Source organism: Eumetopias jubatus, unplaced genomic scaffold (genome assembly GCF_037043125.1).
Source record: "Eumetopias jubatus isolate StellerSeaLion01/CBP00866 unplaced genomic scaffold, mEumJub1_p1.0 scaffold_13, whole genome shotgun sequence".
NCBI classification, from domain to species: Eukaryota; Metazoa; Chordata; class Mammalia; order Carnivora; family Otariidae; genus Eumetopias; species Eumetopias jubatus.
The window spans coordinates 54060634-54079759 of record NW_028274819.1 but is presented as its reverse complement, the minus strand read 5'-3'; the positions used below and the strand labels follow the sequence as shown (position 1 = coordinate 54079759).

Sequence of the window (19126 nt, the reverse complement as noted above, 5' to 3'; positions counted from 1 at the left end):
CAAAGGCAGCCAGCGCCTATCCCTGCTGCCCCAGACCAGTAATTAAAATCCTGTGAGACTGGGATTTAAAATCCAATCATATCCCTGAATCAAGCCTTCTAGCCTCCCCATGTGACGAGTGCAATAAGGTAACGGCAGGAGCATGTTTATGTCTGTGCTGAAGCAGTCCCCATAGGGTGGGTAAGAAATGGAGAGTTGGGTAGCCCTGCTGGCTAAATCACTTCACCCTGACATCACAGCCACTTGTAAGACAATCTGTAGGTACATAAACAAGTCCCAGCCAAAGACCAAATCTCAGACTCTTAAGAGCAAAATATCATGCACAAAAATTCACGAATTGTGTTTCAGTGTACACTTCTGTTCCCACAGCCAGCAGTTGGTTTAAGCAAGTGATTTGGCTTGATTAAGCTATGGCCTTTAGTAATCAAATATGTGTTTGGATTTCTACAGGATCTCTCTGGTTTAATCTAAGCTGAAGCCAGCCTTCCCTGTGCTGAGGCCTGTAATCGAGGCACAAGATACTCTTGATATAAACTTACCCATCTTCTCCTAGCAGGACTGGGAGCTCTTTAAGAGCTGGGACAGTGTCTTCTTATTCACCTTTGTGTTCCTAGCACCTAGCTTGATGCCAGACACATAAAAGGTTCTCAAAAAGTATCTCTGAATGAATAAACACAAATTAACAATTAGTCTTGGAAAAAAACCTCCATAAGCTGAGGTGTAAGTAGTAGATCTACCAAATGGTCATCCGCTCAGTGCTTGAACACTCCCAGTGCTGGGGAACTCATTTGTTCCTGAGGCTGCTCAGAATCTCTCTTTGGATGATGGTTAGAAATTTCTTATATTCAACCAGAATCTGCTTCCAAGGTTCTTAACTTTACCATGGGGCTTATGTAGAATGGCTCTAATCCCTGTTCCACTGCTGGCCCTTCCAGTACCTGAAGATGCAGGCATGTTCTTCTAAGCTATCTTTTCTCCATCCTGAACCTCCAGTTCCTTAACCCATTGTTCTCATGTAGCTTACCAACCCTTTCCTATTTTTTTTAAAGTTTATTTTTTTTAGTAATTTCTACACTCAGCGTAAGGCTTGAACTCACAACCCAGAGATCAGGAGTCACATGCTCTTGTGAGCCAGCCAGGCACCCAACCCTTTCCTATCTTGATCACACTTCCCAGAACCATCTCTACTTTGTCTCTCTTCTAAAACCCATGACTTCCCATTTATCTCCATTACTTTTCATCTCATTTGTTTCAACTCTTAATGTCAGCCTTCCACCAGGTGTGTCTGGCTCTTCCCACCCTAATCTGACACCCATAGATTTGATGAACAGACCATCCTATGATATTTTTGTCAAGGATAAACATATTAAACAAGACCAACCCTATTTGCTGCCACTCAAAACTTCCTTCCAGGTCACCTATGATCTATTAGTCACTCCATTCCCCTTGGGTCTGGTTAGTCCACCAGTCACTACTAACCTTCCACACTGTACTGGCACCCAGCCCACAACTCTCCATCATGTCCTCAGGTTGTCCTGAGATATCCCATCAAATGTCTGATGAAGTCCACATTTGCCCTGACTGCACCTGATTGAGCAAACAGATAATCCTGATGAAGAAAGGAAATGAGGTTAGTCTGGCATGACTTGGTTTCTGTGACCCCATCCTCATTGCCTGGCGATCATCACCATTTCCTTCTCTGGATATTCACAGGGCATCCCTTTAGTAATACATCTGATTCTGGAGATGAGACATATGTATATAAAAAGTGTGCGATGATCAATTAAGTGTTATAGGGGTTCAAAGGAGGAAATGGTCCATGTAGGCTAGAGTGGTCTGGGAAAGTTTCCGGGAGTTTGCCACCAGTGAAGAGAATAGTGACAGCTGGTGTGGCCCAGTCCTTCTGGTCACTTGGAACTAAAAGCTTGGGTGTAGGGCCCAAGACTGTGGGCAGGTGGAAAGAGCCCTGGACTAGAAGGCCTGAGTCTAGCACTCACTCTCCCACTCACAGTCTCCATGACCATCTTGGGCTCCAGCCTTCCCTTCCCCAGGCTTCTCCAGTCTTTTTTTCCTTAGTGCTCATGCACTGTAACACCTCTGCTCTTCTCTGGCTGGTGCTGTGGCTTCCCATCTTCCCAGCTACACAGTATGTATCTCCCTTGTAGTGGGGGGAGGGGAGTCATCATCCTCATCCCCTTGTCTGCCCTCACCACACTACATTGTCACTATTTCTGTCCCTGTCTGTCTCCCATCAGTCTGGGAGTCTTGCCCAAAGGCATGAACCAGTCTGATTCAACTGTGTATCCAGCACTTGGCCCAGCATCAGTACTCAGTGGGTTTTAATGGAATGGCTGGATCCAGTCATGAGGCAGTAGCTCTCTGTTCCATGAACTTTAGATATCCCCCTCTCTGAAGGCAAGGGACCCCAACTGACTGTGTCCATTGGGGAGTTAGGACTTGTAGATGATCTTCTAGGATGTCAGTTGATGTGGGTCACTATTCACCTGGTCCCCAGATGGGGAAGCCCTGAATGAGAGGAAAAGGAACCCCATTTTGTACCCTTACAAAACTGTCTATCTCAAACCTACCTCTAGAAATCCTCCTATATCTTGGTTTTGGAGCATATCAGCACACTGGAAGGGAAGAAGAGAGATGATTTGCCTGTTTTTGAGTCATCAGGTCTTTGGAAAGTAGCACTATGTGGTGGAAAAACCAGACCGGGCTTCTTTAAAAAACAACAACAAAAATTGATTATGTAAAATTGCAAACAAATACAGAAGAAAGACTAGTGTAATAAATATGTGCTTTAAATTCCAGCTCTACTGTTTGTCTGCTGGGTGACCATGGGCAAATTACTTCAGCTCTCTAAGCCTCTTTTCTCTGAGTCTTTGTATGATGAATAATTCAGACACTATGTACAAAGAAAGGCCTTATACCCAACAAATGTTAGCTTATCTCTTTTCATCTTGCTCTTCTGCCAGACTCCGTTAAATCGTCTGGAAAATGGGAAAAATAATACCTCTTCTGCTTTCTTCAAATTGTTAAGAATGAAATACATGGAAGGAGTCATCACAGGATATGGCATGTAGTGAGTGCTGGGTAAAGATTTTTGGTCACAAGGGAGGCGGGTCTAGAAGTGCACAGATATGTGTGTGTATGTATCTTGAGAATGCTCACTGGTGTGATTTATGGAAATAGCTCAGGACAAAACATCAGGGAACTGGGGCTCTTCCTGGTTCCTTAGTGCTCACGTACTGTAACACCTCTGCTCTTCTCTGGCTGGTGCTGTGGCTTCCCATCTCCCCAGCTACACAGTATGTATCTCCCTTGTAGTGGGAGCCTCTCGCCGCATTCTGGACAGGTCTCTTCTCTCTCTGAACTGAGGGGCTACATGCATACTAGCTGTGAGGACTAAACAGGGATGGGCCCCCAGGAAAGGGAGGGTGTTGGAAAGACAACAGGAGCCCATGGACAGACAGAGAGTATTGAGAGCTGGAGGGTGGTAGAGGCTTCCCAGAGGGATGGACCTTGAAGAAGGGGTAGTCGGAAATAAGGAGTGGGTTTCCAGGCGTGAAGAGTGGCCCAAACAACAGTGTGGAGACAGGGAAGGCGTGTGGTTTCTCTGACATGGTCATTCTTTCTAGGAATGCTTCCTTGGTGGGGAACTCACAACCAGAAAGAGTAGACCGCTCCACACTGACAGACATCTCTGATTATTGGAAAAATTTCCCTTATATTCAGCAAAAAACTTCTAAATGGGGGGTAAACAAACTGTTGAAATAGTGAAAATCAGGATGAAGGTGGTAAAGGAGCTAGCAGTAAAAATGGAAGGAAGAGTGAATATAAACGTTATTACAAAGAACATTATACAGTCTTTTTTCCCCCCAATCGTTTTCAAGCTTTTTATTTTACTCAGTCCAAACAAAACCCCTAGACGTAGGCAAGGCAGCAATCATTACCACCAGAGAAGTGAAGAAAGTGTCCTGGATCACACAGCCAGGGAGTGGTAACCCCCACCCGAGCAAGCTCCCCCACCCAGTGCTGTTTTAGAGGGCTGGGAGCCAGCTACATGTAGGGGAAGGGTGTGAGTCATGGAAACTCAGTGGTGGTAGACCTAGATCACTAGAAGGCCAGTATGGCTGATAGAACTGTGGGGGACAGTGGGGAGTGTGTGAGCATGTCAGTATTATTGATAATACAGCCTAACCCATTTGTATAGGGTAGTTACTGTTGTGTTTTTTTAAAGCCTTCTTATACTAGCGTTTTCTTCTTTGATATTCACAGAGGTAGGCAGAGGGCCAGAACGGGTAGTGACAAAGGTAGAGGGAGTAACAAGCCGCCTCCCCCACCCTAATTTCAGCCGTCTCCCAAGGAAGGGCAAATGAGCCAGTCTGACCCACCACTTCCTCCCTACTTCCTGTCCACAGAGCCTAGAGGGTGTTGGGGCCTGACCCGACCTAATTTTCCAGAGAGATGTCTTCGGACAAGAAAAGAGACTAGGAGCTTTGGCCTACAGGAGTCAGTGACATGATCACACACTTGCTGTCAGAGGGCTCTTCTGAGGCCAGAAGAGCAGCCATGTTTTGTGTGTCCTCAGAAGATAGTCCCTGGAGAGAAATCCATTCATTTGGTAAATCTTAATGAAACCTGTTCTGTGCCAGGCCCTGTGCTGGGTAGCAAGGATATAGCAGTGGATCAGACATGATCCCTGACTTCGAAGAGCTCTCAGTCTTGGACGCAGTCAGACTGTTTCCACGCAGAATGATCACTAAGGTAGAAGCAGAAGGGCCTGTGGGAGCACAAACGGTGATTCCAAACCTGGGATGGAGGGAAACCAGGAAGGTTTATTGGAAAAGCCTGAACCAGGTCTTTAAGGATGAACAGGTGTTTGCCGGAAGACCAAGGTGGGAGTGAGGTTGAAGGGAGAGGTGGAACTCATATGAAACCAAGTTCTGTCCTTGGTTTAGTGGGAGGAACCCCTTGGAGAACCATGAGCTCGGGGCTAGGTTCTGGGCACATTCAGGGGAGCCAGGGTGAGACCACCTGTTTCTGATGTAGTAGAGGGGCGTCTCTTCTTGGGAATTGGAAGAGCTCACCATTAAGGTGTTTTTCCACTCAGAAAATCTATGATTGTGTCAAACCAAAGTCAGGCACTATGCCAGAGAAGAGCAGGGGGTTCCTTGGTTTCCAGTGGGCCAGCCTTTTGTCCTACCAACACCATTTCCACTGCTTTACATGATGAGACCCAAGCCAGCCACTGGTACCAGCCAGGACCAGCCCATACCACCCCCCGACACACACACCTTACTTTCCTGACCCAAGCCCTATTGACAGGTCCCCGAGAATCTGAAGGAATTCAAGACAAATGGTTAAGAGGATGGAGTTAATAAAATTTGAAAAATTGAGGCCTGTCACTCCACTAAACTTTTTTCAATACCACTGACAGAAACATATTTCCCCAATGAGTGACCTTCCACAGCTGTAGCGGGCAGGCACAGCCGCAGCAGGGCTGCCAGGAAGCCAGTCTGCTATTTATCAAATATTATAAGCTGGGACACACTAATCTGGAGCAGGGAGAGGAGAGGAGGGGTCCTGCACTATACTGCCTGGGGTGCTCCAGGTGTTGGCCCCAGCCCCAGACAGCCAGTGGGAGGTGACGGATGGCCTGCGATTAGCACTCCCCACCTCCATTCGGCCCTCTCACTTGCTCCCAGAGGCCTGACCCTCTAGACCAGCTGCTCGGCCCGGAGGGGCCCTGGGTGGGAGACAAGGGGAGGTCAGGCCAGGGCACAGGCTATCCTGATGCCCCCGGAGAGGGCAGGCGGGTGAGACCCAGTGTGGTTATTTATTGGAGTATAATGGCTTGTGGCCGTTGGTCGTGGAGGTGAAATCGATCAGTTGTAGAAGTCAGGTTCTATCAATTATTACAGCAATTAGTCAAGTCAGAGCATGAGAGCAAAGGTGTGGGGGGCTGGGGGACTAATATTAGATGGATATTTTCCATGGTGCCCCCACTCAGCCTTCCTAAAGTGGGAGCAGAAGTGCTGCCCTGAGGCTGCAGAACCTTGGGGAAACCGGCTGGCTTCCCCCCTCAGGAGTGGCTGGGGTGGGGACTGACCGAGAGCCTCCTGAGCTAGAGATAAGCCCAACACTCCTTTAAAAGGCATCCCTGTGCTGGCTGGCCCAGGTGCAGAGATGTCCTACCTGTCCCCATCCCATCCTTTATGAGAAGTGACACGACTCCTACTAGAAATTACTCAGTGGCCAATGTTTATGGCACACATTTTTCATTCTGTAAGCAAATATAGATCACTGACAGCACTTGTTTGACGCAGTCTCCCACTGTCTTCTCTCTCACTTTCCCGTCCTCTCCTCCCCCCTTCTCTTCCATTTCTCTTCTCCTCTTCGCTCCTCTTGTCTTTCCCTTCTATAGGTCTCCCCTTATAGATTCCCCTTTCACTCCAGCCCATATCTAGCGACTGAGTTCCCCTTGAGGCTGCCTAAGAAAGGAGGCCTTTCCAAAACTGCTGAATTGTAGGTCCCTTTCAGCCCTAGCCATGATCTAGGAACTTGGGGGGAAGGGGAGGATGCCATCTGCCACTGGCCCTCAGCCTTGTGGAGCCCCTCACTGTTGAGCACCAGAGAGACCAGGGATGGGCTGGTAAGGCCAAACCAGGTGAACAAGCCCCTTAGTACTTCATTCCTTCCTGGGCCCCCACAGTACTGTCTGTCCCTCCTTCAGCACACTGACACATTCGGCCCAAGTTGTAGTTGTTTGGTCATCTCTCATCCCCATTAGCTTCTGGAAAGCTGGAATTGTGCCTTGATGCAAACTCTAGGTAACACCTAATCTTAAAGACAGGAAGAGAAGTCTGCACAAGAGATGATTACAGGGGTGTGAGGAAAACCTGAAAAAATGGTTTTATAGAACTCAAAGGAGAGTGGCCAAAGTATCAGTTGCTACAGAGTGGTCAAGATATACAAAAAAGAGGGGCGCCTGGGTGGCTCAGTCGGTTAAGCGGCTGCCTTCGGCTCGGGTCATGATCCCAGGGTCCTGGGATTGAGACCCGCATTGGGCTCCCTGCTCAGCGGGAAGCCTGCTTCTCCCCTCCCACTCCCTCTGCTTGTGTTCCCTCTCTTGCTGTCTCTCTCTCTGTCAAATAAATAAATAAAATCTTTAAAAAAAAAAGAAATACAAAAAGAAGACTATTCCTTGGTTTTGCCAATCCGCCATCATCCTACATAAAGAGCCCTGCAGATACAAAGCACCCAGTCACCGCCAATAGAATTGAAAGAATGAGACTCCGACAGAGCCCCTAAGGACTTGCCTACTAGTTAGGAAGAGCACAGACACCCTTCTTACCAGGGAGGTGGCACTTTATCCTGTAAGCGCTGAAAAGCCAGAGAAGGATATTTCGGTAGGACTGTGTCATGGCTGCCCTGTGGGAGTGTGGAGAATTGGAGTTGAGAAAACCTGGCGATGGGTTTGACTCCTGGCCCAAGCAGATAATTAGCTTTGTGACCTTGGGCTAGTTGGTTCACTTTCCTGGGCCCCAGTTTTCATGTCTGTAGCGTGGGGATTTTAATTTCTCCCTCTCAACAGTGGTTGCAAGGTTTAAGTGATATAGTGTACGTGAAGTTCAGAGCTCAGTGTTTGGCACATAGTCAGTGCTCAGTAAATACCTGCAGCCCCTATTATCACCACTCCTAGATTTATGGCCAAGAGTCGTGAAAACACTTCCACGCAAAGACTTGTACACATATGTTCATAGCAGCATTGTTCACAATAGCCAAAGGGAGAAACAACCCAAATGCCCATCAACTGATGAATGGCTAAACAAAATGTGGCCTATCCACAGAATGGAGCTTTATTCATCCATGAAAAGGAATGCTGCATTCCTGCTTTCATGTTGCAGCATGAATGACACCTACTACAACATCAGTGAACCTTGAGAACGTGCTAACTGAAAGAAGCCAGACAGAAAAGGCCGTATATTGTATGTTTCCATTTATATAAATGTCAAGTATAGGCGAATCTATAGGAACAGAAAGTAGACTAACGGTTGCTGGGTTTAGGGGGAATGGTTATGGGGTTTCTTTTCGAAGTTATGAAAATGATCTAGAGGGCGCCTGGGTGGCTCGGTCGTTAAGCGTCTGCCTTCGGGTCCTGTGATCAAGCCCCGCGTCCTGCTCCGTGCTCTGCGGGAAGCCTGCTTCTCCCTCTCCCACTCCCCCTGCTTGTGTTCCCTCTCTCGCTGTGTCTCTCTCTGTCAAATAAATAAATCTTAAAAAAAAAAAAAAAAGAAGGGCGCCTGGGTAGCTCAGATGGTTAAGCGTCTGCCTTCGGCTCAGGTCATGATCCCAGGGTCCTGGGATTGAGCCCCACATCGGGCTCCCTGCTCACTGGGGAAGCCTGCTTCTCCCTCTGCTTCTCTCTCTCTCTCTCTCTCTCTCTCTCTGTCTCTCATGAATAAATAAATAAAATCTTAAAAAAAAATGATCTGGAATCAGTGGTGATGGTTGTACAACCCTGTAAGTATATTTAAAACCACTGAATTATACACTTTAAAAGGTTAGATTTTATGTTATGTGAATTATATCAATAAAAAAGAATATAAATATTTTATTTCAAATTCCTATTAGAAAATAGGATCATGTATAAAAGTATTAATTTTTCTCATTGATAATAAGTGTCCTTGGCCTGGATCATACTTCTTGCTCTCTGCCCCACTCCCTCCTCCTCCCTCCCACACCTGTTCCTCTGCAGCCCAGGCAGACAGCCACATGTAAATGCTTAATAAATGCTTACAATTGTTGATAAATTTATAGACCTTTAAGAAGCAGAGAACTTCAGTAGGAATAGTTTTATATCCTGGAACAAATGTTTCCACAGCCTAGGAATGAGAAATGCTGAGTTTTACAGTCCATCCGCAAACAGTAGCTAGACAGACCCACCTTGAGCCAGGCCCCATGCTGATGTGCGTTTGCGTGCATATTTAGTGTTCCCAGCCAGCCCACTACATCCTTATGGCAGGGACTGTCTTAACCCTTCCTTACTTTTAGACAGTACTTCCTTAGGAAGAAAGATCAAGGAATGTTCTGTTTAGTACCTAGTTCTTGAGCATCTGCTCTGTTCAAGGCATAGCTTTCTTATGTTTCGGTCTCCCTGCTCTGAGAGAAGTGCTTCGGGGCCAGGCCAGATGTAATTCTTCTGTGTCTCAAGCCCTACACATTCAAGGTTTGCCAAACTGAATGGAATGTATAGTTTTTGAAGAGGGGAGTGAGGTGTTCAGACCTGGGCTTTGGGAAGGAGATTCTAACAATATGGAGGTCAGGGGAGCCTTTCCTCCAAATCTGCCAAGACATTACACCAAGTAGACACTTGATATATAGGCTCGTCAGCTGCCAGAACATAGAAAGAAGGTAGATGCATGGCCTGGGCAAGCCCCTTCTTTTTATCATACTCCAAGTTCTTTGTCCTCCAATCACAGAAATTAATGATTGGAAGAAATGCCTGCCCACATGCACACACTCACCAACAGTTAGCATTGGTAAGAGCATCAAACCTTGGGGCTACCATAGCCAGGTTCCTGGTGGTGTCCACTTCCTTTCAGAGGACTCTGCTAACTCTGGTAGGCAGGAAATACCAAGGTAAAAAAGCATTAAAGGAGAGAGTGTGGAGCAGAGAGCAGGAAAAAAGGGGGCTGTTTTACCTTTTTTTTGGATATTCTGTGCTTTAGAAAGGAACCCTTTTATATGATTTTATTAATGAATATTCATCTTTATGCAAATGAGCTTAATCATAGGGACATTTTAATGACTGACGCATTGGTGGTAGGATAGCTCTGTGTATTTGGGGGTGTGTGTGTGTATTTGTGTACAACACATCTATGTGTATATAACGCATCTTTGTGTATGTAGTAGTATGAGTAGTATGTTTCTGCACATGTGTGCATGTATGTGTAGGAACCCCGATACCCTGACCTCTCTGTCAGAGAACTAAGGACTGTCCTCTCAGAGTACCTTGACATGTTTTTCACACTATTCTACAATCTCTTAGGTTTTGTTGCTCCCTGTTTCCATGGGAATTCCTTCCTCTGAAATCAGGGCCCAAGTCACCTCTGAGGGAAGGCTGAGGCCCCACCAATCATTCATAGAGTCTTTGACTACTCCTCTTCTTGCCAGGAGCCAACCCCCTGCAGAGGAATGAAATGGGACACACACCCTTGGATTATGCCCGAGAAGGGGAGGTGATGAAGCTTCTGAGGACTTCTGAGGCAAAGGTAAGTCTCAGAGAAAGGAGAAGGCCTGTGGGCACTCCGTGCTGCATTTAATCTTTCACTCATTAAATTATGTCTGGCTCCATACCAAAGCCACTTCTCCTTAGATGATTATTGTCTGTTTAAATACAAATCTAGCCCCCAATCTCATCAAGAATAGGAAGCTGCCCCTGTTATGACCAGGCAGAGGCCTGAGCCGCTTCTGACTTCTAAGGACTAATCTTCAAATTCAGTTGTTGAGGTAATAGGCCTCCTAGCTCCTTTTCATAGGACCAGGGATAGTTAGACAAAATCTTTAGCCCAAGTACTATTACCCCAGGCCTCACATATTCTTTAACCTCACAGGCAATCCTTTCCCATCATCACTCCTTCCAGAATCATTCCCTCACCACTCCCTTCCACACATACTCCAGAGAGCCTGGTACAGTCTAAGCCAAAAATATCTCCATTATAAATTGATCTTCTCAACCAAACTTTTGAACTCCCTAAATGCAGGCTGCCTTCTGCTCTTCCCAGCGACTACGCTATCCCTCAGGAACTACTGGGCAGAACCCAAGAACTAGTATCACAAATCTCAGAGTTGCCAAGGACCTCAGAAATCATCAAGTCCAGTGGTCGGAAATCCTACCAAATCCTAAACAAATAAGTCAGAGGAAACTATTTTTAGTATATGTGCTGCCAAAGTGAGCACAAGTCGGAGGAAACTAAAGCTAAGAGGTGGGCCAGCGCCACAGCCACCTGGCCTAGCCCTTCTCTCCCAGGCAGCTTCTGTGGGGGTCCTTCTGCAGGGCACACGTTTCAAATCTCTGAAGCCTAAACAGTGGACTCATCTTACTGCTGAGGAAACTGGGGCCCAGGGATGTGGCATGGCTTGCCTTTGGCCCCAAAGTGCTTTAGTGTCAAAACAGAAACTAATAGACTTGAATACAAGGTCATGTAGTAGGTTCAGTGGTAGGAGTAGAAATGAAAGACTCATTTTCTTTTTTTATTTGTTTTTTTCTTTAAATTTTTTTATTGTTATGTTAATCACCATACATTACATCATTACTTTTTGATGTAGTGTTCCATGATTCATTGTTTGTGCATAACACCCAGTGCCCCACACAGAACATGCCCTCTTTAATACCCATCACCAGGCTAACCCATCCCCCCACCCCCCTCCCCTGTTTGTTTTCTTTTTATGGTAAAAAATTTAGATTTAGCCAGCTGGACTCAGTTTAGATAATTCCAGTTTTGTTGGCAACATCCAAAGCATCATAGTCAGGAGCCAATCAAACATAGGCCTTCTTCTCTCCATCAGGCCTGATCAGGGTATTAACCTTGGCCACATCAATGTCCTAGAGCTTCTTCACAGCCTGTTTGATCTGGTGTTTGGTGGCCTTGACATCCACAATGTACACAAGTGTGTTGTTGTCTTCTATTTTCTTCATGACTGACTCAGTAGTCAGGGTGAACTTGATGATGGCATAGTGGTCAAGTTTGTTTCTCCTGGGGGCGCTCTTTGGAGGATATTTGGGCTGCCTTCAGAGACGCAGTGTCTTGGGCCATGGGAATATAGGTGACATGCGGACCTTCTTTTCTTTGTTACTGTGGATGTCTTTCAGCACTGCTTTCTTGGCCTTAAAAGCCTTGGCTTTGGCTTTGGCTTTGCTTTGGCTTTGGGAGGGGCAGGGGCTTCCTTCTTCGGTTTTGGTGCCATCTTCGTGAAAGAGCAGACTTGGTTACTGACTCTTACTCTTCTGCTCTTTCCATCATCATGGAGTCTCTTTTGGCACATCGGCTGAAGTGCCTTGAGATGATTCAGTATGACAGGTCCCACCTAGTGTCAGATATTCTATGTCTTGAGTAAGAGCCCTTAGGTCACTGGACTGAGACACACAAGATATGAGTTGTGATCCCAACTCCACCACTCACTGACTGGGTGACATGGAGCTAGTATTTCCCTTCACTGAAGCTCAGTTTACCTCTGTGAAATGAAGACATTGCACAAAATGGTTTCTAAGGTTCCATTCAGTATACAATTATCTATGTATTGGTCAGAATAAACCAGATTATGTTGTAACAGCCCAGGATTTCAGTGGTATAAAATAGTGAAGATTTATTTTTGGCTTCATGCAGCCTGTCCATGATGGTCTCTGTTCATCATAGGCCCTCAGAGACTAGACTGGCATTACAGCCACCCTCTGGGATGTTGCAGGTTGCTGGCCAGAGGGAAAAGAATGCTCTGGAGGGTCTTGCATCGGTAGTTAAATGCTCAGTCTATAAGTAGACCCTTTACTTCCGCTCACAACTCACTGGACAGAACTAATGCCTTGTTCCCACCCAATCACAAGAGGCCAAGACGAGTAATCCTACCATGTACCCAGAAGGGGGAGAACTGGAAATATCTGGCAACCAGCATTAACCATATAGTTTGTCTCCCTGGGATCCTTAGTAACTATCTTGTGGTAGTTTCTTCCAGAGAAGGTGGGAGGGTAGGAAGGGAGATGGGCTTTCACAGCACATCCTGAGGAGTGCCTGGGACTAGCAAGAGTGAACGTTCCTAGAGAACAAGCACTTCCTTCCTCTCTGTTCAGATTTTCCACCCCTAGGAGCAGCCCTCGAGGTCAAGTCAGTTTCCTCAGGTGTCTTAAGGAAGTCCCTACACATGTTTCAGATAACCTCGGGAACTGCACTCCTGTCATCCCTCTCAGGCACAATAGCTGTCCCCATGAGAGCACACCCTGGACTTGGCCAAGAGAGCCCATGGTGTGTTCAGTGGTATGACAGAGGGCAGGCCTCTTAGTGCCAGCATAGGTGGAGGGGTTAGGGCTGCTGAGGAACCCTTAACTAAATTTGGCTGCCTTAGAGGGGCTTAATGTTGGCCATGTTAGTACAAGGCTAGTGCCCAAGTGAATAATAGGCACTGTGCCAGGTGCTCTCTGTGTTTTTTCTAATCCTATAACAAATCTTTGAAGCAGCTCTTACTACCTCCATTTTACAGATGGGAAAACTGAAGCTGAGGGGCGCCTGGGTGGCTCAGTCGGTTAAGCGGCTGCCTTCGGCTCAGGTCATGATCCTGGGGTCCTGGGGTCAAGCCCCGCATCTGGCTCCCTGCTCTGCGGGGGACCTGCTTCTCCCTCTCCCTCTGCCTGCCACTCTGCCTACTTGTGCTCTCTCTCTCTATCAGATGAGTAAATAAAATCTTAAAACAAAACAAAACAAAACAAAAACAAGCTGAAAGAAAGAAAGCAGATGACTGGGGCGCCTGGGTGGCTCAGTCATTTAGTGTCTGCCTTCAGCTCAGGTCATGATCCCAGGGTCCTGGGATCGAGCCCCGCATCGGGCTTCCTGCTCAGCGGGAAGCCTGCTTCTCCCTCTCCCACTGCCTCTGCTTGTGTTCCTGCTCTCACTATCTCTCTCTCTGTCAAATAAATAAATAAAATCTTTAAAAAAGGAAAGAAAAGAAAGCAGATGACTTCCAGAAAGTCAAGTTGTTATAACTAACTATTGGGTTATGAATGAGAGGATTTCTTTTTATGATATTAGATCTGCCTTTTCTGGACCTTATCTATCTATCTATATATAGTTGGCCTCTTTTTTTAAACCTGATTGATAGCCTACTGTATATACAGGAATCTCAAACTGGCAGCCATATTTTATTTTGCCACCCAAGAATTTATTTAAAAAATGTGACCCCTTGGGGGTTGGGAGTGTGGATTCTCCAGCCACAGGCCCCTCAACTCCTTATTATATTATGTGCTGACCTGTCAGACATTTATATTTCCTACTTGGCCCTGACGGTGTTTGAGTTATGATCCTAGTTCCATATTTGGAATCTGGGTTTTTTTTTTCCACTTAATATTCTTTTTTTTTTTTTAAGTTTACTTATTTTTTTAGTAATCTCTACACCCAATGTGGGGGCTTGAACTCATGAACCTGATATCAAGAGCTGCATGCTCTTCCGACTGAGCCAGCCAGGTGCTCTGCTTAATATTATTTCTTGATAATTTTCCCATTTTCAAGTTATCCATAAGCATAATCTTTAATTTCATTCTGCCTTTTAAAATGTATCACTTATCTAAGAATCTCTGTCACCTTAAGTGGCCTAAATGATTTTCTCCTTACTGTCAGTTTGCTCAGTTTCTCAGCATTCTCTGTGCAATAGCTTCCTTGGGCCCCCTGAGAAGATTCAGAAGTAGATGAAGCCCAGCACCTGTCCTCTGAGCTGGCTGGCTAGAAGAGGAGGATGGGGGAGAGGCAGGCACTCTTTAGCTCTCATACCCACAGACTGATTTGTACGTTAGGAGTGGTCTGCAGAGAGTTTGGGGGGGCTCCAAGAAAGCATGGACCACCTCCAGGCAGAACGAGCAGGGCAGGCTTCATAGAGAAGGTAGCTTGTGATCTCAGTTTGAAGAATTTTACTACATGGAGAGTAGACCATTTTCATGTTTTAACTAAGAGACGAAGGAGAGAGGTAGAAATATATCTTTGTGCACATGATGGCAGATAAAACAAAAATATGGGGAGCTATTCCATGATGAATATTCAGCTGAGGGGGATGTGCTGGTGCCAGCGTGCATCTCCACTCCCGAATCCTCATTCCACTGAGACTCACGAGGAATTTATTGCTCATTTTAATCACACCCAGAGAATGAATTGGCAGGAATATTAGGCAGATAAGCCTATCATATATATTTTATTTGCATATCCCCGTGACAGAATCACAAGCACATTTCCTATATCTATATTTTTTCATTTGCTTCAGGGGTAGCTGGGGATGCAGTGCTCCCCTGGGCCTGCATTCTGGGCTGTAAGCCTGGGTGCGCCCATCAGAGCTGGGGAAAGCCCTCTAGGAGAGAAGGGGTGAGGTACACAAGAGGGTAAGAGGGTTCTCTTACTCCTCTTAGGGTGAAGTGATACCCCTTCCCCATTTTGCCCAGCCTGCTCCCCGCTGCATCTCATTTCAAGTGCCAACATACTGCATGCCTAGCCCTGTGCTTGGCCTTACAGGGACAGCAGTACCATCTGACCTTTGTTGCAGGTTTACTTATTCACTGTGGGCCAGACACAGAGCTATCTGCTTTATGGGGACAAGCTTTTGCTCTGTCTTTTGTTTTTAACTTTTTAAAAACTTTGTATTGAAATATACTTTTATAAGGTGCATATATCACAAGTATATATCTCACTGAATTTTCACAAACTAAACACATCTGATCAAGAAATAGACCATTATATTCAGAAACCCACCTTATACTTCTTCCAGTCACTACCCATCCCCCAAGGGTAAGCATTATCCTGATTTATTTTTACATAATTTCAAAAATAGTGCAGTGAATTCTGTAAACTCTTCGTCCACGTTACCTATTGTTAATTTTATCACGTTTGCTTTATGATGTATATAAATATTATATATAATCTATAATCATATAGAGAGAGATACATAATTTTTTCTGAACTATTTAAAAGTAAGTTATACACATGATGCCCCTTTACCCCTAAATAGTTGTGTTTCCTAAAAAACAAGGACATTTACTTACCTTGGTACAGTCCTCAGAAGCAGGGCATTAATCTTTATATTAACTAATCTGCAGATGTTATTCACATTTTACCAGTTGTCCCAATGATTATCCTTACAAGAAAAGGGAATTCTGGATCCCAGGTTGGATTTAGTTTCATGTCTCTTTAGTAGTCTCCTTTAACCTAGAATGGTTCCTCAGTTTTTCCTTGTCTTTCATGACCTTGACATTTAATGAGTTCAAGCAGGTTATTTTGTAAAATGTCCCTCAATTTGGGTTCATCTAATGTTTCCTTATGATTGAATTCAGGTTATGTATTTCTGGCAAGAACATCTTGTGGTGTTTATTTTCAGTAAAATCATTAGATAACCCTGTGCTAAGAGTAGGAATAGGAGATTTGTGTTTTAAATCTCATCTCCCTGAACTCCCCAAAGCAGGGAACAGGTCTTTTCTTACCTGCAAGGTGGCAAGTGCAAGCTCTAGAGCCAGACTGCAAGGGTTAGCATTCTGTCTCTATTACTTGCTACCAGAGGAACTTTGTTTTAATTTACCTCACCTCTGTACAGGGGAGGAGGAGATGCTCTGAACTTCCTAGGGCCATGAGGATTAGAACAGCTAGTCCCCTATCGGGTGAGACTTCACAGTTGATGCTAAAACTAGTGAGTGGGAGTTTGAGGAGTAACAGGATTATTTACATAGGCTCAGATCCTCATCCTTCAGGATACTTATGAATTACAAAGGGGGAAATGGTAGTAAAGAAACCTGGCACAGACCACCTTAACCAAGTGATCAAAGTTAACATCACCAGTTGTAGGATAATCAACATGCTCGTGCCTCCTGATAGGATGCACTGAGAACACAACTCATCTTCTCACTTGAGCCAGTCCTTGCCCCTCTTAACCTTCTCTCACCAGTCCTTGGATCAGCCCAGCTATTTGCAGAATGACATCTGATTTACATATTAAAACATCACTCTGGCAGCAAGGAGGATGGGGCTGCAAGAGAGGAGAATGCAATCCAGGATGCTGACATAACAGTCACCAAGTGTGGTAGAACTGATACCTGCCCTGTTCCCTGACTTCCTCTACAGGGATATATACTTGATGAGCTAGCTCAAGAGATTTCCAAATCCCTTGGGTGCCTCTCTCATTCTCCAGGCTTCTTTATTGTACCTCCTGGGCTCCTCTTACCATCATCCCCTGCACTCAGGGTTTTTTTCCATCATCCCCTGACCCCGGTCTTATCTGTTGCCCGCTGGTCCCTTTGGTGACTTTCCTGCCCAGTCCTTTCTGTCATTCCAGCTTCAGAACATGGCAGAAACCCTGTGATGCTAGTTGAGGTCAGGGTCAGGAGGATGGGGCATATATGAGTGTATCTGAAAGCAGCCAGTAGGCTCTGTGGCCCTGACCTTCCATGAGGAGGCAAATTGTAGCTTGGCCTTTCTTCTCTTCCCTCCTCCATACCTACTACATTCTTACCCAGGGTCTCATTCTGCCTACTCATCACTCCCACCCCTGCCTCCGCTGCCCTTTCAGTGAACACATTGCCAGGTTCATTGTCAGACCTGTTCCCTGAGGGATACCCTGTAATAGGGGTGCCTAACATACCCCTTCTCTCTGTAACCGTCCCCAAAGAACCACTCATCCCAGCCACCCACCTCTGAGAGAGAGCCTAGCTAGGCTTCACCCCAGCCTCCCAGCCCTTTCCTGTAAATGCACTCACAGCCAGGAGGGGTGCCATATTAAATCAAGAATGATGGAAACCAGTGGCCACGATTATCCAGCCAAGATGCAGCATGGGGAGCTGGTTGCTGCCGGCTCCAGGTGAGGGCTTCTGAAGCTAATTGCATATGGCTTTTATTAAGATGATCACTCCCCCACTCCTGCTTTCCTGGGTGGCTTCTTCCTAGTGCCTCTCAGCCCAGTACCCTCTGCTTCTACAGGGCAGGTCACCTGCCCTATCTTCTCCTCTCTTGGAACCCTGTCAAAGCAGGGCCTTGTCCTTAGTCCCTGTAGGCTTCCTCTGCATTGCCTCAAAAAGCCAGGAACAGGGGTGCCTGGGTGGCTCAGTCATTAAGTGTCTGCCTTCAGCTCAGGTCATGATCCCAGGGTCATGGGTTCGAGCCCCGCATCAGGCTCCCTGCTCAGCAGGAAGCCTCCTTCTCCCTCTCCCACTCCCCCTGCTTGTGTTCACTCTCTCACTGTGTCTCTTTCTGTCAAATAAATAAATAAAATCTTTAAAAAAAAAAAAAAAAAAGCCAGGAACAGTAGTAGGAGACTTACCAAGTGCCTTCTCCCATCTTTCTCTCCTCCCCCAAATAGAATATATACAGACCAAGTATTTTCCTTTCCTAGGTTCTTCCATTAGCTAGCTTTTCACAAGCCTGGGCTCATAGCTAATGCCTTAAGAAGCCATTCATTCATTCAACACATTTTTTAAAAATACAAACTGTGCTAAGCATTTGGAAAAGAGCATAAAGCAGTAACCTTTAACCTGGTTTAATCCCAGGATCCTGTACATTTTTATCAAACAGTCTGATCCAGGGGCACCTGGGTGGCTCAGTCGTTGAGCGTCTGCCTTCGGCTCGGGTTATGATCCCAGGGTCCTGGGATCGAGCCCCGCATCAGGCTCCCTGCTCAGCAGGAAGCCTGCTTCTCCCTCTCCCACTCCCCCTACTTGTGTTCCCTCTCTCACTGTGTCTCTGTCAAATGAATAAATAAAATCTTTTTTTTTTAAAGATTTTATTTGCGAGAGCGAGAATGAGAGAGAGAGAGAGAGCACATGAGAGGAGAGAGGGTCAGAGGGAGAAGCAGACTCCCCACCGAGCAGCAGGGAGCCTGATGCAGGACTCGATCCCGGGACTCCAGGATCATGACCTGAGCTGAAGGCAGTCGCCCAACCAACTGAGCCACCCAGGCGCCCTGAATAAATAAAGTCTTTAAGGAAAAAAAAAAAGTCTGATCCTTTTCAGAAGTTTTTCTGAATAGATATTTGGGGTTCCAGGTAGGGGGAGAATCAGGATATGCCTAGATTAAGGCCACAGGTTGGATCTTTCCCAGGACACTCTAAGCTCCTAAGAAACCAGCCAGGGGTGCCTGGATAGCTCATTCAGTTGGGCATCTGACTCTTGATTTCAGCTCAGGTCATGATCTTGAGGTTACAGGATGGGGCCGGGTCAGGCTCCATGCTCAGCGAGGAGTCTGCTTACCCTCTCCCTCTGCTCCTCCCTCCACTCATGTGCTCCTCACCCTCCCCCCCCCCCAGAATAAGTAAATAAATCTTTAAATTAAAAAAAAAAGAAAAAGGTGCCTGGGTGGCTCAGTCAGTTGAGTCTGCCTTCAGCTCAGG

General features: G+C 46.1%; 1 protein-coding gene and 1 pseudogene across 4 annotated transcripts in view; one reads left to right on the top strand and one right to left on the bottom strand.

The window, feature by feature from the left end:
* The window catches only part of CLPB (ClpB family mitochondrial disaggregase), a 165240-nt gene that overhangs the window by 91208 nt on the left and 54906 nt on the right, over positions 1–19126 (top strand). For all 4 annotated transcript variants that reach the window (XR_003611232.2, XM_028115931.2, XM_028115933.2 and 1 more), the window contains exon 6: positions 10186–10283. Coding sequence is in view for 3 of the 4 variants with exons in the window: in XM_028115931.2 (XP_027971732.1) it covers positions 10186–10283 (98 nt within the window). In the remaining variant the exon portion in view is untranslated. The remainder of the gene's footprint in view (positions 1–10185; positions 10284–19126) is intronic.
* Positions 11488–11979, bottom strand: LOC114218701 (large ribosomal subunit protein uL23 pseudogene; annotated as a pseudogene).